Source organism: Bacillus rossius, chromosome 7 (assembly GCF_032445375.1).
Source record: "Bacillus rossius redtenbacheri isolate Brsri chromosome 7, Brsri_v3, whole genome shotgun sequence".
Classification (NCBI taxonomy): Eukaryota; Metazoa; Arthropoda; class Insecta; order Phasmatodea; family Bacillidae; genus Bacillus; species Bacillus rossius.
In genome coordinates, this window is record NC_086335.1 from 29627761 (window position 1) to 29646432 (window position 18672).

Sequence of the window (18672 nt, forward strand, 5' to 3'; positions counted from 1 at the left end):
TTTTGGTTTGTAGTTAAACGATTGGAAGTTCCATGGCGCTACACCTAATGTGAGTGTTTGCTTTACTGTTGGATGCTTGTATGGTTTGACAACTTCAAATACGTAGTTGAATGTAAATATTTACACGAACTAAATTCAAATATGAAAATATTGGTGAAGCGTCGTAAATATCCGTGAATGTCGCCGTTTATCTGTTATTCCGTTTTAAGCTTCAAATATCTGTGAAAACGGAAAGAATCCGTGAAAACGGCAGGTCTGCGTTAAACTATCGTCCGTAAACCGACTTTACAGACAACCAATTTTTTTTTTTTTTTTTTAAATAATTCAACCCTTATGTGAGTTTAACAGTAGTACTCTTGTGGTAAGAATAAATCATGCTTAAAAAAATAATCACCAAACATCAACAGCAGCACCCAGAATACTAATAGGTAGAGTCCCCGAAAAATGGTGAAGCGCGAAATTCACGAAATAACGCGAAAATTTGATACTTTAAACGAATTTTGGGACTTTCCTTTGATTTCAACATAGTCGCGAAATTCACGCTTTTACGCACAAAATAATGCCCTTATGTCGCAAGTTCTATTCATTTACGCCATCATAAACATAGACGTGAAATAAACATAGACTGATATTATCTTCGTTTTGACACGTTACTGAAATCCACGTATTTTTATTACTCTGTTTACAAGCAGTAAATATTGCCAACGCAAATGAAAACAAAATGTAACAAATGTCAACAATCGATACGTGCGCACTACCAACATAACAAAATTGACTGTCCACAGTTTTCGTGTTGAATAATGGTCGTTTCTGCCGCAAGGCACACTGGTGTCGATTTTCCTAACCTAATTTAATCGCATGGAGCTAAGATGGCAGTCATTTTTGCGTGCACATATCTATGAGTGTTTACAAATACCGTCCACATTTTGTAAGTTTTGTGATACAATTGAATTTATGACTAAGATGCCGAAAACTTCGACGCGAAAGAGAGATGAAATCGGATGGATTTTATATTTTTGATCAGCGGGACAAAATATGATGTGCAAGTTCTGCAACGTGCGGGTTGATTGGACACACAAAGACATGTGCAAAAAGCATGTGGCAAATGACACACACAAAACAAAACAAAAAAGACAATTATTTTTTTCAAGAAAATTCTACCGTGTCTAAACAAATCTCGATAGGCGACACCTCGAATAAAGCAAACAAGCTTGAAAGTGCAGAAAACAAGAATTTGTTTCTGATTTTGTTAATATGATGCTGTAAGTTAACATTCCTTTGGAAAAAGCTGATCATCCAGCTATGAGGGAATGGTTTAACATGCATGTTGAAGAAGGTTAGCCTTATTTATTTATAAATGTTTTCCCCCTCTAATAAAAGTTCATAAGCATATGTAGGCCTACAATATTATCGATTAACTTACCTTTAGGCCCAACTTACCTTTACTTCAAATAAATATGCAAGTACCTCAGATAAACAAACACATAAATAGGATGGATTGCATTGTGAAATGGTGAGCACACCACATGATATTTTTGACTGATTGATGGTTTGACTCAGTAATCCAGCAGTAATCTCGAAAAGGTTAGGTTAGGTTTGGCTTAGAATTGTTTTGAGTAAATTAGCCCCTTAATATTTTCAGCGATAACCTTATAAATGCTACCTATTTATAAGTATATTGTAAGTTATGTATACATTTTAGGTGCAGGGGATTTGCCATCAGCCAAAACTCTTGGAGAAACTTATGTCCCAAAAATTGGCCAGGCAAATAAGGAAGCAGTAAGGCACGCTGTAGAAGACTAACAGATTGTATTCTTGTGTGATGAAACGACAGACAAAGTGGGCCGATGTAAGGCAGAGTCTGCTACTTTGTAGTGCCTATCCACTATGAGGTTATTTTACACCGCCAATGGCATAATTTTTTCACCATTTTTTGGAGTCTCTACCGATTGCTTATTTTTACACAGATTTTTTGCACCGCTTGCTTTTTTTTACACCAATTTTTTGCACCGCTTTTGTCATTTTTTTACACCGAAATGAGCCAGTTTTATTTACCATTATCTGGGGTCCCTACTAATAGGTTTACAAAAAAATGTTCAAGGGAATTATAACTTTGAATATTGAATAACTACCAAAATCCTGAATAGACATTATTAGAAACATGAAATATGGTCATAAGTTCTGTCTAAAAAGTTTTGGTATCAGGCTTATTTTAAACATCAAATATTTTAGGTCATGGTCAAAATATTAGGGGTGCAAGAATTACAGTAGAATCTCGTTATAGCGAGCACGGTAATAGCGAGAACACGGCTATAACGAGGTATTTTTGAGGAATTTATGGCGTGAGAGCTTAAAGCGCGCTTTTGTTATTTGTCTGCTTTATCTCCACCCCTCTCGCTCGCCACTAGACATCTTGCCGTTGACGCCTGTCACATTCTTCAGCCGTGCAGTCGCCACCTAAGTGCGTGGCTTTAAAAATAGAATCCCGTCCTTTCTTTATTTTATCAAACTTCCGTTAGTTATCTGTACCGTGTGTAGACAAAGTTTGATATTGGAACAGAAACAACGTAAGAAAGTATTTTTTACAAATTAGAAATATGTATGTTTTTGTTTTTATAATCGCGTATATTTTCACGTTTTTTTTTTATCTTAAAAGAGATAATATTAAAAAGCCGCTCTAATGAGATTTAATTGTTTCTTGGTTAACAAAAACTATTAATTGTTTATATTCTATTTATTATTATTTACGCGACGTCATACTGTACGCGTACGCAATACGACTGGATTCGTTGCTGCAACATAACATAGAAAATTATGCGGTATCAGAAGTAACGAGTAACGTAACGATAGTAACGAGTACTAATTGTTATAGTAACGAATACATACGGGTACGCATTTTTTCGTTACTTTTACACCTCTAGTAGGCACTACCGTATTTATTTCCGAATCGCTAGGACAGTTTTCTTGTAACTTTTGTTTCGGTCAGTTGGGGTATTTGTCCGGGAAAGGGGTGGTGATGGTTTGAGTTTAATCCCAAATTTATTTTCTAAAAAAGTTGACAGGTTTCTTTAAATGAAAAAGTATAGTTTTCCAGCAACTATTTCGTTTGAGGCGTACGTGCGTTGCCGCAGCCGCACTCCTGCTATTTTGTAAGGAATTAAATCGTCGCGCTACACTAGCACCACCTGTTAGCAACATCCAGAACCAACATGGCCGCCAGCAGACAGCCTGCGTCGGCAATAGATAGCAGGACAATGCTGCGTCGGCCGCAGGCTGAGATGCTATACTTACGTGGCGTGGTAGGGTATTCTGGTTATTTTGATGCAATCGGTGATCGCATCCGTACTTATGGGGTATCGTTTTAAAGAGAATTCACACATCTGCTCACATAAATTAAGATTTCGTTAATATAACCTGTTATTTTCCAATTATACAGGTTTAAACACAATTTTTATGCTATTTTCGGTTAATTTTTAATTTTTGGGGGCCAAAATTTGTCCAATTCGGTTATAGCGAGGACACGGTTATAGAGGATCAAACCCGGAACCGTGACACCTCGCAATAACGGGACTCTAGTGTATTAGAGGGTATGGCTTATTTAGATATGCACAGTAAATACTAGCTACTATTTTAAACTAACATTTTCAGCTCCCAACTCAAAAGCATATACAGCAAACCCCTTATTTGCACTTTTCATGGGGACAAAGTAAAAAAGTGTAAAAAGCAGGAAAAGTAAGAAATACGTTTAAGTTAATTAAAATACAGTCGCATCCTGCAGCGTTCAGAACAAATACAGGCTACATTACACATACGCATTGCACCATAGTAAAAAAATTTAAAAAAAAAAGGGCAGCAAATTGATGGAAATTTACCGTCAATAGCGCGCAGTGCGCGGAGAAAGGTCATTGTACTTGGTCAGCTGTTGTTACGGCGCGGCATAGCCGCCGGCTGGCTCTCTCTGTTCTCTGAGCTGCGCATGCGCAGTATAACTCACTCAACCTCGTGACCTTCCATCAGCAGCCAGCCAATAGATGCGAGCTTAGCGGAAAAAAATATAAGCTCCACCTCCCGTGTACCAGTTTTGTCCAGTTCTAATACCAGTTTATTGGTATACGCACCCGTTTTCTCGCTGCCGTGACATGTTCAAGTTTACGTTTATCTTGATGTCTTGATACCAATAATTATTTACATCCCCAGAAATAAATGGTTAGTTAAAAAAAATTTGCGTCAACTGTACAATACTTCCGCAATTATAAAATACTAGGGGTGTGCGGGAATAGGTTATTGTACTGCGGGAAATTTTTGGGAAAAATAAATTATTCCCGCGGGAAATGGGATGGGATTGGGAAAATTAAAAAAAAAAAAAAAAAAAAAAGCAAATTTTTAATTATAATATGAGAAGATGGCCATTTAAACGTTTCTTGCAAAGTTAATTGTTGTTTTTGCTGCTATTTCTTTTGGCTGCTTCACTTGCCCTTTTTTCAGCGGCGACTTCATATTTTTTAGCATCCTCAAATTCTTTTTTTATAGCCAGACGTGCTACCATGCTCGCATCTCAAAACAATTTTCACACGAGACACACTTTGCTGCCAGGGATTTACTGTCTGTCAGACGTTCAAAATACTTCCAAACACTTTTAGGTTTACAAGTAACAAGCTAATCGGTTGCGACATCCATTATTTGTAGGCTGCTAGTTTGTTTTAATATACAACGGCATCGAAAATAGGAACAGATACTTTGCACAAGCCTTAATAACGTAAAGTCAGCCGACAAAGCCCACCAAACTAAACAGTAAACAACTACAGTAGAACCTCGATGATACGTTCCCGTTTCATACATTTTCCCGTGTCATACGCCGATTAATTTTGGTCCCTGCGAAAGTACTATATTTACAATGGTTAACTTTCCCGGAACATACACTTATAAAATAATTAATTTCCCGTTTCATACGTTTTTATGAAGCGGAAAAGTCCTAAAATTCACAATTTTTTTTGTTATATTCATCCTGATAAACGTTTTAATGTTTTTATTTTGAAAAACGTTCATTGTTTACCTTTGCAAACGTAAGAAAATAACTTTATTGCACCATAGATATGGATAGTACCAGGAAGACTGTGCACTTCGCTAGTAGCATCTATGGCAAGCACAAAGCGAGACTAGTGTCGCAAACTAGCAATGATTATGAAAATGGTGCACGCGCTTTACCAAGGCACGGATCTCATATTTTGTGCATTCAGTAATCTTTGAACTGAATATACTCGTTTGTTATTGTTTTCTTACGATCGGATTGTTTTGTATTTTACGTTTCTCAAGTTAAAATTTTATTGTAAATTGTTCTGTTGCATAAAGTTGTTTGTAAAATGAAATAAACAAGCAAAAATTCCTGATTTTCTTTTTACAATAGCCTAATTTTTTTTATTTCTAATTTAGGCTTGGTGACTTTTCCCCCCCTCCAAGAAAGGACTTCATAACATTTTGTAATGCCACTGTTTCTCATGTCAGGTTTACTTGATTATGGACTGTATTTTACATTTCTGGTGGTTTTATTATATGTATATGTATATAATGATGAATTCATATTTTTCATTAATATAATGCAATTATTTACACATTATGTATTTAAGTTTAATCTGAAATTGTGCTGGTATGCTAGATTGAAAAAAAAAATTTATTATTGCCATTCCCTTTTCATACACTTTCCCGCATCATACACCATTTTTGTGCCCTCCGTTGAAAAGTGTATGACAGGGGTTCTACTGTATTTTTATCTCCCAAAGCAAAATCATAGATGTTTAGATACTCGTGAGCAGTGGTGTAAAACTACGTGATTTTTCAAAGTGCCAATACATCGCCACTGCTATCAAGTAATGAGAACGGTTACGCTTCGTTATGTAACGCAAGTCTAGTATTTCTTATATCTTTGGCGAAAAGGTTGGATTTCACATGTGTTTTGTTTGTGTCTAAGGACACACAGTGGTTTTAGGTTAAGTATTCGATGGTGACGGCAATAACGTTATATAACTGACTATTCACGTATCTTGCAAATTTGTACCCTTGAAGAAATATATTTATGAAGCATACAATATTTAAGGTACTCCGTGTACGTTTTTTATATTTCAATTAGATATGTGTAAACGATTATCATAATTCACTGCACACCACAGCTGTCGCTAAGATCGGCATACGTTTAAAAGATGTTTTGCACTTAAATAGTACGGAAACCCTTCAAAAATGTTTGAATCCATAAAAAAAATATTGTTAAAAAACCGTTTGAATTGATAGAAAACATTTTCACATGATTAGTAAACATATGTAAATTTTTAAACAATTTCCCGAAAAATTCGGGATTAATAAAATTCCCGCCCGGCATTTCGGGAAGCCTATTTTCCCGACTTTTTTCCCGAAGCGTCGGGATCCCGCACACCCCTATAAAATACGTATAAAACAGTTACCAAGACTCCACTCATTTTATCTTGTGAAGTTTATATCTCGTACCAGTATTTCGGCTAAGTTGTGACATAAATACAATATCAGAACTTACTAGCAGCCATGTAATATTTCCGAAATTCCCGTTACGTTTTTCCCTAGTACATTTTAGATTTTCTCCTGCTATAATTACTCGGACTTTTACACGCCTAGGCTTAAATTATTACATGTTTAGAAATAAAAGCAACTTTTCATGTTATAAAATATGAATATTTTGTGATATAAAATGTTCATTTCCGACTATAAACGTTACGTTTTTCACAATGTTTATAGGCCTACTAGCTAATCTTATCTACACTTAAAGTACCCATGGTATTTATTTATTTCAGCAAATATATTGTGTTTTAATTATTATTTTATTGATATAAATATAAAAAAATGTAAACACGGGGTTTACGACACTGCTTTCAGTGTCAAGTTTTATTTTTTATTTTTATGTTTGATTAGCTCAAGTGTTGTTTCTGCACGAATAGGATATAATTTCGATCGAAAATACATCAGCATAATATACAGTCACGGCAGGTCATTTTACGTGGCAGCAGGACACGACAACGGCCAATCATTTCCCGCAGCAGCGGTGGGAAAAATAGTATGGGGGGGGGGGATAGCCACAAATGGTCATGGACTTAATTTGGCCTCGCAGGTTGGTACGTACAACTCGGTCGTAAGGACAAATTTTGGAGAACCGTGAGTGTACGTAGAATCCAGGTTTCACTGTATGTGATTAAAATATCGTCCAGAAACTCGACAGCGCTCGCAGCGCAAATAGAGCCAGCACAAGTTCATCGCCATCACGTAATGTTTTTGTTGTGGTTTTCGATATGAACGCAATCTTTGACGCGTTTCACATGTTTATTCTCGGACAATTCTTTTAGTTTCATCATCAATGGCGATTGCACCAAGTTGTTTATGGTTGTTACGTGACGTAAATAGCGGGATGGATTCGATTTTTGAGACGTAATTCGCGTGAAAGTATTGTATAAGACAAAATGGGAACGAAATGAGACCTTAAGAATATAGAACAAATAACAGGAAAACGTAAATAACGGGAAAACGTAAATAACGGTAACGTAAATAAGGGGTTTCGCTGTACGAGCCTTGGTAAGTACTTTTGATAAAGTCATGCAGCTGTTTTTAATTATTATTTTATTGCTATGGTGTGTAAATCTGCACATTGTCTTAAAACACACACCTTCCATGTTTGAAAGTGATGTGAGGTACGATGCACCCGTAGCTTTCGCTATTCTCTTCAGATCTGCCTTCTTCACTCTTCGCACTGCCATAGCCCCAGCCTCGACGAAGTACTACAAGAATACCAGAACATGTAAGTCACACAATGTAACTAGGAATGAATATTATCTATAAGATTAAACTTTAGACAGTCAAACATCATAGTAATTATACAAGCAGCACATTTATTTCAATGATGCTGAGTTCTACCATGGACAAAAATAATTGATTTGAAACATTTTATGTGAATTATTTACCACAGATATTTTCAGTGAGATATTCAAGTAGAAATGAAATCATTTAAGAACATAAAAATCCAAAGTTAAATTGAGTTTATATATTATTATACAATGACAACCAATCAATCTTCAATCTTCAGATATTCTACTGGATTGCATAAATAGAATATGTACTAGTAATTTTTCTTGCCATTAAGTTCAAGCTTTACGCAGTAACATAAAACAGGGACAAATTAATCAAAGTTTTCTAAATATTAATATGTTTATTCACCCTAAAATATATTTGGTTGGTTTCACAAACTTTATTTGATGTTTTTGGGAGTAGAAAATTAACTTAACTTGTTCGAACATCCAATCCTCTATGAACTTACTACTTTTTTACTTTTAGGCTTTTCATGGCTTTTATATATTCTGATTTTATTAAGACTTTACTAAAAAATGTCATCTTTATCTAACTATAAGGCTATGTAAAAGTAATAACTGGTCAATATGTAAACAACATATTTCCATGTCCCATTTTTACAATGCTGTCAAACAACTGATGTAAATATTTTATTTAAAAAAATTTATTTAAAGAGTAATGGTATAATTTTTTTAAAAATACAAAAGTATGTCGTTAAAACAAATGCTGAGACAAATGAATGTATAAGTAAAAAGCTTTGCGAAACTTAGGTCAAATAATCAAAACTGCAATGTTAACTGTCAGCAAAAAAAATATTTATTACATAGAAACAGAATCAAATGTTTGACCTCAAATCGACCACTAGCAGTCAGAGCTGCCACTATGTCAGCACTGTATAGCGCACACCCATTAGGCCATCACACACACCTTAAGGCAGAGATCATCGATGCCACCAGTGCAGAGGACCACATTGGTACCCGCTGACAGTATCTTCTGGATCCTCTCCTTGGTGATGTCGTATTCTCTCTGCCGGATGCCTTCCAGCTTCTCGGGGTCCGTCACCAGCACCTGGTGGACACACGTCGCTTCAAACTCATGCCGGCTAGAACCATACGAGTGGACAAGCGTTGCTTCACACTCATGCTGACTAGAACCACGGCACCATTCGCAGGGATTAGTATTGAAAATTCACTGAAAGAGACATGGGAACAGCAAGCAGCCAACTCTGTTCCAACAGTTTTTAGGTGAGTACAGTTCTTTCATTATTTTTCAAAATTTTTTTGGCAATGCATAAACTGTAGTTTAATTGAATGCCTGAAGTTAACAGTGACGGGCTGATATAAATAGTATTCCTGTGGAATCATTAGCATTTAATATTGAAACAACTTTAAGGCAATTACTTCAATTGTAATAATACTGTCAATACACACACTATATTATGATGGTCTTTGAATATCTTTAAACGTTTTATCGCTGCCTTCAGGAAAATTTTAATCACTAACCAGATAAAAACTGTATATAACAACTTTTGAAACAAAAATTAAGTATGATTTTGAAAAAAACAAAGTGTCTGGTATTTTCATGTCCTGTTGTGTTCCTTCTAGACTTAAGTTACATCTGATAATTTTTAGCTTTTAAAAAATAGCTGTCATAGTTCCACACACTATTACTATACATAAAACTGCAGAAAATTAGATAACTGTGACAATTTTGGTAGTGACACAATTTTATGAATAATTGATCAAATTTTGGAACATCTTTGCTTGAGTTGTCATTATGCTAGTAAACCAAAGATCCAAGAAATAAAATAGCAATGAGTGGTTCTTGACAAAAATAGTGTAATATTTGACCCTGCACATGAACAATTACTCCCTCAATCTTGTCTATACACAGCCATAAAAGCTTAATATTTTTGAATACTGTTTTAAGTTATAGCCTGTTTCGGGCTTAGATTGCAGTACAGAGTAAATGGAGAACACTTGCCAGATTAATACTACCGCAGTTGATAAACTCAATAATTATTTTGCAATAATAGGTACATAATAAGTTTTACTATAAATATATTTTTAAACTACAGTATACCATTTCTTTATTTTTCTACAACCATATAATAGTGTCTATTGACAGTATTATTACAGGTGTAGTCATCCTGACAGAAAAAAATAATTAAATGCTTAACACCTATTATTATTTCACAGGAGTAACTATTTGTTACAGTCAGTCACTATTAAAAACAAGGCATTCCAAGAAAGTATGTACATTAACATTGCTTAAAAGAGCCAAACTTATTAAAATTTAATAATATAAACATAATTTTAACAGAAACAGATGAAAACAAGATGGCACCTTTCAATTATATATTCTGAGAAATAAAGAATGGAAATTATCAGATGATGCTCTTGATGAAATGCACCAGGAAAATGTATTTCCACAATTGCCATTCCATATTTTACCTTACAAAATACAATTTTTCAGATATATTAAACCCATTTTCGTTACATTACAAAGTTAGGTCTGAAACTTAAGCGCTCTATTGGAGTGTATCTGGCAACAGAGCACACTGAAACAAGGACAGTGCTAATAGCAGAAATTGTACATTGTAAACAAAATAACTGAAATTTAAATGCACACTGCAATCTAAGGATGAGATACACTATTAATTATTTTATTTTAGTATTTTTATTCCTACAGATGACAAAGTAAAAATTTTATTTTGATCATCTAAAACCACACATCATCTTATCACAGCACTCTAAATACAAACAATTGTCGTATTTTTTTTGTAAAAATATATTTACCTGGATTCCCATCTTCATTTTCGCTTTCTGGAGAGAGAAATCCAAACAAGCAATTTTGGCATTCGCAATCTTCTTCGGCATAGCTACAAAATTTAAAATAAAAAAACATATGTATACATAACTTTCGCACGCACATACTACCACATGGCAAAGCGGTGACTTGAGTACTGCAGACCACACCTTGAGATGCCACGGTGCAGTTGAGAGCGTACCCGGACACCAGCACGCTCTCGCGAGCGCTGCGGCCGTGTGCCTTCAGGATGTTGACAGCCTTCACGGGGTACATGGCGTTCCCTTTGGGGTCAGTCACCTTCACTGCCTGCAGGGCATCTACCACCATCTCGGAGAAGAACTCTGCGTCACTGTGCGCGCGTTAAGGGCCGTCCCTAAGCTCACCCTCGACAATTTGTGGCAATATAGGAATCATTGCAGGTCACCACGGAACAATAGGCAAAATTAACTATACTTTATTTATTATATTTCCTGAATTTTCCTGACATTGGGAAAGTTTTTTATTTGTTTGATCTATAAATTGCATTACAACAGCAAAAAAATCTTCCTATTAATCTACCAAGCATTATTGATCAATCACTATTGGTCTCAAAGGAAGTATCTTTGAACAGTAATACAAATATGTCTTCAAATATTTTATGAGTGATATAACAACTTTGGCACAAACATAACTTTAATGTTTTTATGAATCATAAAACAAATTAATTATTTTGAAACAGTTTGGGGTTAGGAATTTAAGGGTTCCTTAAAATGTTATGAGGTTTTATAATAAAATGATTCCTTAAACTGTAATTAGAGTTTAATAATTTAGGGAACTTACATTTCCACCTTGCAAAAAAATTTCATTTTGACATATTTTATCACTATGACAGACTAATGCCATATTTTTCAATGAAACTCATGATTAAAGTCTTACACAAAGAATTCATAAGTGTTGCCAACTTCACAAGACAAAAAAGCAGTGTTTACACATAATTTAAACATAATAGGTACATAAGTAAAAGGATACGCTCCAATGAGTTTACTCGACATGGCTGTTGCAGCAGCACTGGTAAGGCAGAACCGCCCAATCTGATCCACATTTACTGTCAAATTCTCTTGGATGTACCTCACAGCTTCCCTGCAACCAAATCAAAAACTAAGCCAAAGCATAGTATACTACACAATAAAGCATAGTATATCTAAATTTTAAATAATTTCTATTACAAAAACTGAACTTATAAATAGAAAAAAAATTAACATCTCACCTGCAAGCAATCCTATAGCCATTTATGATTGACGTGGGGTGGAGTCTTTGCTTCACAAGTTCATCTGCATTTTTCAAAAATTCCGCAGCCAAAATTACCTGAATACAAAAACCACTGTGTAGTTTAAAAATTTAATAAATTACAAGAAACAAAATCAAAATTGACAAGAACATTGAAATTCACTAAACAGCAATACATTACTTTTACACAATTCCCAAACTGACCTTCAAAAAAAAACTTTAAAAAAAATTTTTTTAAAAAATATATCTATATTGGTTTTAATAACAACACAGTAACCTCTTTGGCTGAAAGACACCATACTTATAAAGTCGTAGCTGCTGGCAACAAAACACCACAGCTACATAAAACCCTGTTTACACTTTTTTAAAGAAAATAAGCGAAAGTAAAAATTTCTTAGTAATAAATACTTTTTAGATGGGCAAATAAAAATAATTATTTTTTTTTCTTCAAAGCAGACCATTACAAAAATGACTAGTTGAATCAAAAGTTTTCTGATGTGGTAATGCACCACCTTGCGAATTTTTGTCCCCCCCCCCCCCCCCTAAGAAGTTTAGCGCATACATACTATACTGTGGAACTGAGGAACAAGGGGATGAAGATGAGATGGATGATCCTGAGCCTCCACCAAGCATTAAACAAGCACTCGATGCAGCAAAATTACTAGAAAAATACTTTTAGTATAACCTAGTTGATCCCACAGAATTCCAAGATATGAAAAAAATACATAAGAAAATACAATTAAAATACTGGAGCAGCAAAAAAGTCAGATGAAGATAAAAGACTATACGCAATTAGCATTGTTATTTGTATCAATATTAATGTTTTTTGTTAGTAATTTTTATACTTTATTAGTAAATTCATATTATAATAGTAAAATAATATTGATTTTTCTTTTCTCCGCTTAATGACAACACTCAATAACACCATAAAATGTGTAGTCTTTTAAGTGTCGCTATATAGAGTTTACACTGTATTTCCTTTTTAACAAAATTCCTTCAGTCACCTTCCAAGTACACTCCATTAAATGCGATGCACTTATCAAATCTTTTTTCCCACTGTTTACGGAGGGTGGGGAACGACAGACCACCCCTAAGAGGCCAAATAGCGATTCACTTGTAAGACCGTGTGTGTGGGGGCGTAGTCGTGATGAAGGAACCAGTCACCTGATCACCAAAGTTACAGGCATTTCCTCCTCACATCCTCTCGCAAACATCTTGAAAATTCCAAATAAAAGTGCTGGTTGACAGTCTGGCCAGGGAGAACATATTCCTGGTGCACAATTCCACGAACAACATAAAAACAATGATCATCGACTTTCATCGTCTTACATTTGACCTCATTTGTCTTGCTTTGTTTGGTCTGGGAGAGTTGGGAGTCTTCCTATGACTTGACGGTTGCTTGATTTCTGGGTCATATCGGTAACACCCGTAATGACTTTGGTCAAAAAGTTTGTATCACTTTCAATATCCTTTTTTCAAGTCTTGGCTCAGATTCAATCTAATGTTTTTTTTAATCCTGTTTGAGAAGGTGAGGAAAAAATTTTGCGGCAACACGTCTCGTTTGCAAATCCTCAGTCGAAATCCACTGGCATGAGCTCCAACTCACTCCTGTTTCTTCTGAAATTTCATCAATCATGAAACAACGATTCTCATTGAATTTTTGGTGGATTTTTTCAAAGTTTTCATTGTTTCGAGATGTTTAATGGCACCTACAACGAGCATGGTCTTCAACACTTATCTCACCATGTTTAAAGCACCCAAACCACTCAAAAACTTGTGTGCTGCTTATAGCATCCTCCTTGAAAGTCTGTTCAAGCATTTGGTAAGCTTCCATTGCCGATTTTTCAAGCAGAAAACAAAATTTCAAACATACTCTTTGTTCTTTTAAAACTGCCATAAAGACTTTGCAGGCAGAACACGAGAACAGTAAGAGAAAATCAATACTACAATCAAACGCTAACCTACAAACTGACGCCATCTGAGCAGCAGTTTAGTGAAGATTATCTACTAAGCCCATATTGTGGGAGAACTCTTTACTATGTCTACGAATAGCAGCGCACTCTGTGTCCGGGTTTTTTTGGGTCCCCCCTCATATAATGATCCACGTGAGAACAGATCGTTATTCTTGTTCCACTATCTGCCTTGCTATTGTTAGTCAATAAAATAATTATAAACATGGGCGCAAATCTGTAGGATTTCCAGGGGGGGCCCGTGAATTCTGTGGTTTAAGAATTTTACGCTAGAGGTCAACCGAAACAAGTCTTCTCTGGATGATAAGCTCGTATGTTATACACTTTATTTTTACGTAAGTGATATTAACAATAAAGCAGAGCAAAATATGTTTTAGTAATTATTAATTATTTACTATAAGCAGTGATCTCTCAAACATGTTTGAATAATTTGGTAACCTAAATACATAAAATATCCACGAAAAAAATATATAAAAATAATATACGTGAATATAATGCAAATATATAACACCCCACCGATACATTAACATTTTCCAAAAGTGTTTATTCAAATTTCAATTTAAAAATAAATTATTAAATTAAAATAAAACAAATATTTAAGGGGGCTCCCATACAACAAACGTGAAAACAGAAAAACATTTCACAAATGATGTATTTCTGTTGCCGCTATAACAAGAAATACTAAAACAGAATAAAATAAATATTTAAGTGGGGCTCCCATACAACAGACATGATTTTTTTTTGCCGTTTTTATAGATAATGGTACGGAACCCTTCGTGCGCGAGTTAGACTCGCACTTTGTCGGTTTTTTTTATGCCACATCACATAATTACTGCGATTCAAATGCTGTTCGTGAAATTCTTTGTTCAAAGTTTTTGTTGCGCCCTAAAAACCCAAAGCGCCAAAGCTAATAAACGGATCAACATCAAATGAACGATCGAATCATATTAAAACCCTTAAAGAATATTTTATTTAGTAAAGGCATCAACCAGGTAAAAAAGAAAAAAACTTAATGATACAAATGAAAAATCTCGGAGATAGAACTATGAAATTTATCCTTCAGCTAATTAAACTACATACATTTCTCGGCTTATATTTAGTATAATCAGTGTTTTGGCAGTGAATTATTAAGTTAAAATATGCCGCTTGATTAGTTATTAAATAGACGCGTTTGCTTCCTTATTAACTTAAATATGGATGTGTAACGTTTAAATACTTCTTTCTCACTCTTACTTCTGTTTACTCGTGCAGTGTTGCAGTTATCAAATAACAAATGTTATAAAGTGATTATCGGCCATGAATTGTGAAAATTATCGATTGATAATAAAAGGGGAGTGATTTTAAATTCCATATTGACGAGGAAAAAAATTATTCCCTGTATATTCACATGTAACGTACAGAGCAGCTAGCCTTACAGAATGAAGATGAGCTAAAAAATTTCAGAAAATGGTTTATAAGTTTCAGTTCGTAAATAAACTAAATTCTGCTATAATTACTGTTAAAGTATTAAGTTGTTTATTTACTGGAAAAAATATTACATAATCACTTAAATAAAATATATTACCTAAATAATAGTCACTACTTATAAAACAATCAAGCTTACCAGGTGAGAAACAGATTCTGTTTTCCGTGTCTTCCGCGTCACGAACTTATCCATGTTGATGTTTGCCAAGAAAGCAGAAGACTGGCGCACACGAGAGCAAAACCACTTTAAAAACAGACTACCTGAAACCTATAATACTGTTTCAGAGGACAAGGTAGTGTGGGTAACAATGGGGAGGAAATGCTAACGGAACCCTACCCTAGCTTCGTCCTTTGGAATGAACGGTTTCTAGGAATTAAGGGTTTCAAAGTTCTCACTGGAAAACTCCATACCATGGTTTTCGCAGAAGGGGTAAGGGAAAATAACTACGGAACTCGAAGGTATGAATGTAAAGCATGTCAAAGTGTCTGTCGTCGTTGTAAATAATAATCTGATATATATATGATGTGTACACCATTAACTTTAAAATCACGAAGTGGACCCCCCAAGGGGGGGCCCATTAATTCCAGGGGGGGCCCGGGCCCCCCTGGCCCCCCCGGGATCTACGCCCATGATTATAAATATAAGGAGGTTTAGATGTACGTATAAGAAAGTATTTTAAAGAAAACATGCTATGGAATATTTTAACGCAGTGTTTACATCTTACCCATCATTATTATGCGGAAGTTTAAATTTAACTTTGATGCTCTAAGAATGAAGCATTCTTGTCTCAAGTGATAATTATGAGACAAACAAACATTTAGTGAAGAATTTTAATTTATACAAAGCTTTATACATATATAGTTTCTAATAACCAAAATTCTGCATGGATGACTGGATGAATATGATAATACGCACAGACCATTTTTAAAATAATTCAGCTAATGCACATTTTTTTAACGAATGGCCACTGAATAAACCATTAGAATGCTGAAACAAGTTTATATCAAAAAATTCCCTGACTTCTTTCAAATTTCCTGAATTTTCTCGGTTTTCCCAGTCTGTGGCCATCCTGTGAATGTATTAAATATTTATTGTCAGGCAGAGTGTAAGATATTATCTTAATATTAGGAAACTAAAAAAAAATTACGTTTCAGGTTATCACAAGCTTGTACATATGTAAAAAATGAAACCATTGAAAAAAAAAAAACACTTGGACTAGAATAAACAGTTTTTGTATTAGGTATCTCTAGTATAATTTAACAGAAATTTCTTTTCTGAAAAATATCCCAACTTGGAATTCCAAGGCACTTCAAACACAGGTGCCATTCAGAGTAGTTTCAATTCCCAACTAGCCAACACACAAGGATTCACTGAACCTCACCACTGACGTGGTTCCATCCCCAACCTCCTCGTCCTGCAGTTGGGCCAACTCCACCAGAACTCTCGCTGCGGGATGCTCCACTTCCAACAGGCGAAGAATTGTCGCTCCGTCATTGGTGACAGTGACGTCCTGCACCAGAAACGTTACACGTGTCTGTCACACTGCTAACACCAATAACATTATTATTTACCTTCGACACCAACAAAAATAGTAACTATAATTTCTTTTTCTTTCACTATCTAGTGTTTAGCAACAGAAAGTGTGAACACCACAATCAATGGATGTCTTCTTAGTACGAAAAAGAAACAATGTCAAAATTAACTGAAAACTCAATTGAGCAGCTAGATAATAATTGCATTACATATATTTTTTTAAAAGCTACATTTTATGTTATACTAAAATAGTTAGCCAATTTTCTGACAACTTGATACTGTAGCAATAAAACATCAAATACTTTTATTCCGACAACTATTCACGATGACAAAACTAGAACATACACAGAGGAAGTACGTCCTTTATCATGATTATTCCTACTTTTATCACTTGATAAATATTTACAGATAGACTTTGCCAATATGTGCATTAGTAGAAGACTCAATGGTTAGGGATACAATACTTACACCAATATCATCAACCAACATCTTGTCAAGACCAACTGGACCCAAAGAACTCTTCACAATGTTTGCAATGGAACATGCAGCCATAACTGGAAAGAAAGAATTTCAATACAAGTAAAGATATCTCTCTTTTATATATATTTGTGTGGTATAAAAGTATACACATAATATTCAAACTAGGTACATAGGTGCAACCAAACTTTTGTATATTGATGAAAACAAAACAAAAAATTTACATGTAGTTGTTCTGTACTATTTTTTTTACAACCTGTGTGCATTCGTACTACACACAATATTTATAGGTAATATTATACTTTTACACCTACAAATATAAGTCAATGCAGACAAAGACACAACCAAACTAAACATAGGTCTCATGATAGCATACAACAAACTGCACCTTTTCCTGCTACATGAAAACCTGGAAAACATTTTCCACCACTTTTAGGCTAGTGTCTCCCTTTGAATTTCTACAGATGCAGCAACACCTATGTGGTTGACGAGATGCTAACACTGCACGGTTACACCTCCACATAGTCATCAGATACACCGGAATCCACCTCATCATGCAGTAGCATGGTCAGACAACCTCGGAACCTAAGACACCAATAGTTAAATGACAATAATACACTGTCTGGCCATACCAGAACTATTTACAGTTTCCTACTAATTTTTCGTAATTATCACATCAATAGGAAACACAAATGAAGTGAAAACACATATGCTGTCAATAAAATTTAAGTACACACTCTTAAAAAACCAGCCAGCATTGTGGAAAAAGCAGTTAAACGTTTGGACAAAAAGATATTGCAAATACATAAGAAGAGTTAAGTGAAAGTTGCTGCTTAATGGAACCAAGTGGTATATATTAACAAAATTTATTTTATATATCCAGGCTTGGAACAACACCTTTTGTTGAAGGAATGAAATATTGCATGTAATTTTTTACTTGTAAATGTTTGTAGAGGTGCTGCTTCTGGAATGGTTCATTACATTAGGTTAACTACATTATTAGCATATAAATTACAATTTTAAAAATATACATTTTATTAACGTACTTGATCCAACAAACCTTTGACTTAGTTATTATTAAAATCATTTCCTGTAAGCCAAGAGACTACAACCTTCACAGGTAAAAAACCTCTTGTAATAATTTAATGCCCTTCTCCCTTTTTTTTCTCCAGCAAATAACACAGCATTGTTTCTACGTGAATTCAGTTTGTATATTTATCTCCATTAGTTTCAAACAGTTGAGACTTGAAATATGTAGGTACCTAGGTAAATATTGTCATATATTGGTGCAAC

At 34.7% G+C, this 18672-nt stretch overlaps 1 protein-coding gene across 1 annotated transcript in view; it reads right to left on the reverse strand.

The window, feature by feature from the left end:
• Positions 1–18672, reverse strand: part of LOC134533776 (T-complex protein 1 subunit alpha) — a 39417-nt gene that overhangs the window by 15601 nt on the left and 5144 nt on the right. The window contains exons 2-9 of the mRNA XM_063371425.1: positions 17371–17456; positions 16751–16879; positions 11915–12012; positions 11677–11787; positions 10836–11017; positions 10656–10738; positions 8785–8925; positions 7679–7790 (exon numbers count right to left, since the gene is read on the reverse strand). Of these exons, the coding sequence (XP_063227495.1) occupies positions 7679–7790; positions 8785–8925; positions 10656–10738; positions 10836–11017; positions 11677–11787; positions 11915–12012; positions 16751–16879; positions 17371–17456 (942 nt within the window). The remainder of the gene's footprint in view (positions 1–7678; positions 7791–8784; positions 8926–10655; positions 10739–10835; positions 11018–11676; positions 11788–11914; positions 12013–16750; positions 16880–17370; positions 17457–18672) is intronic.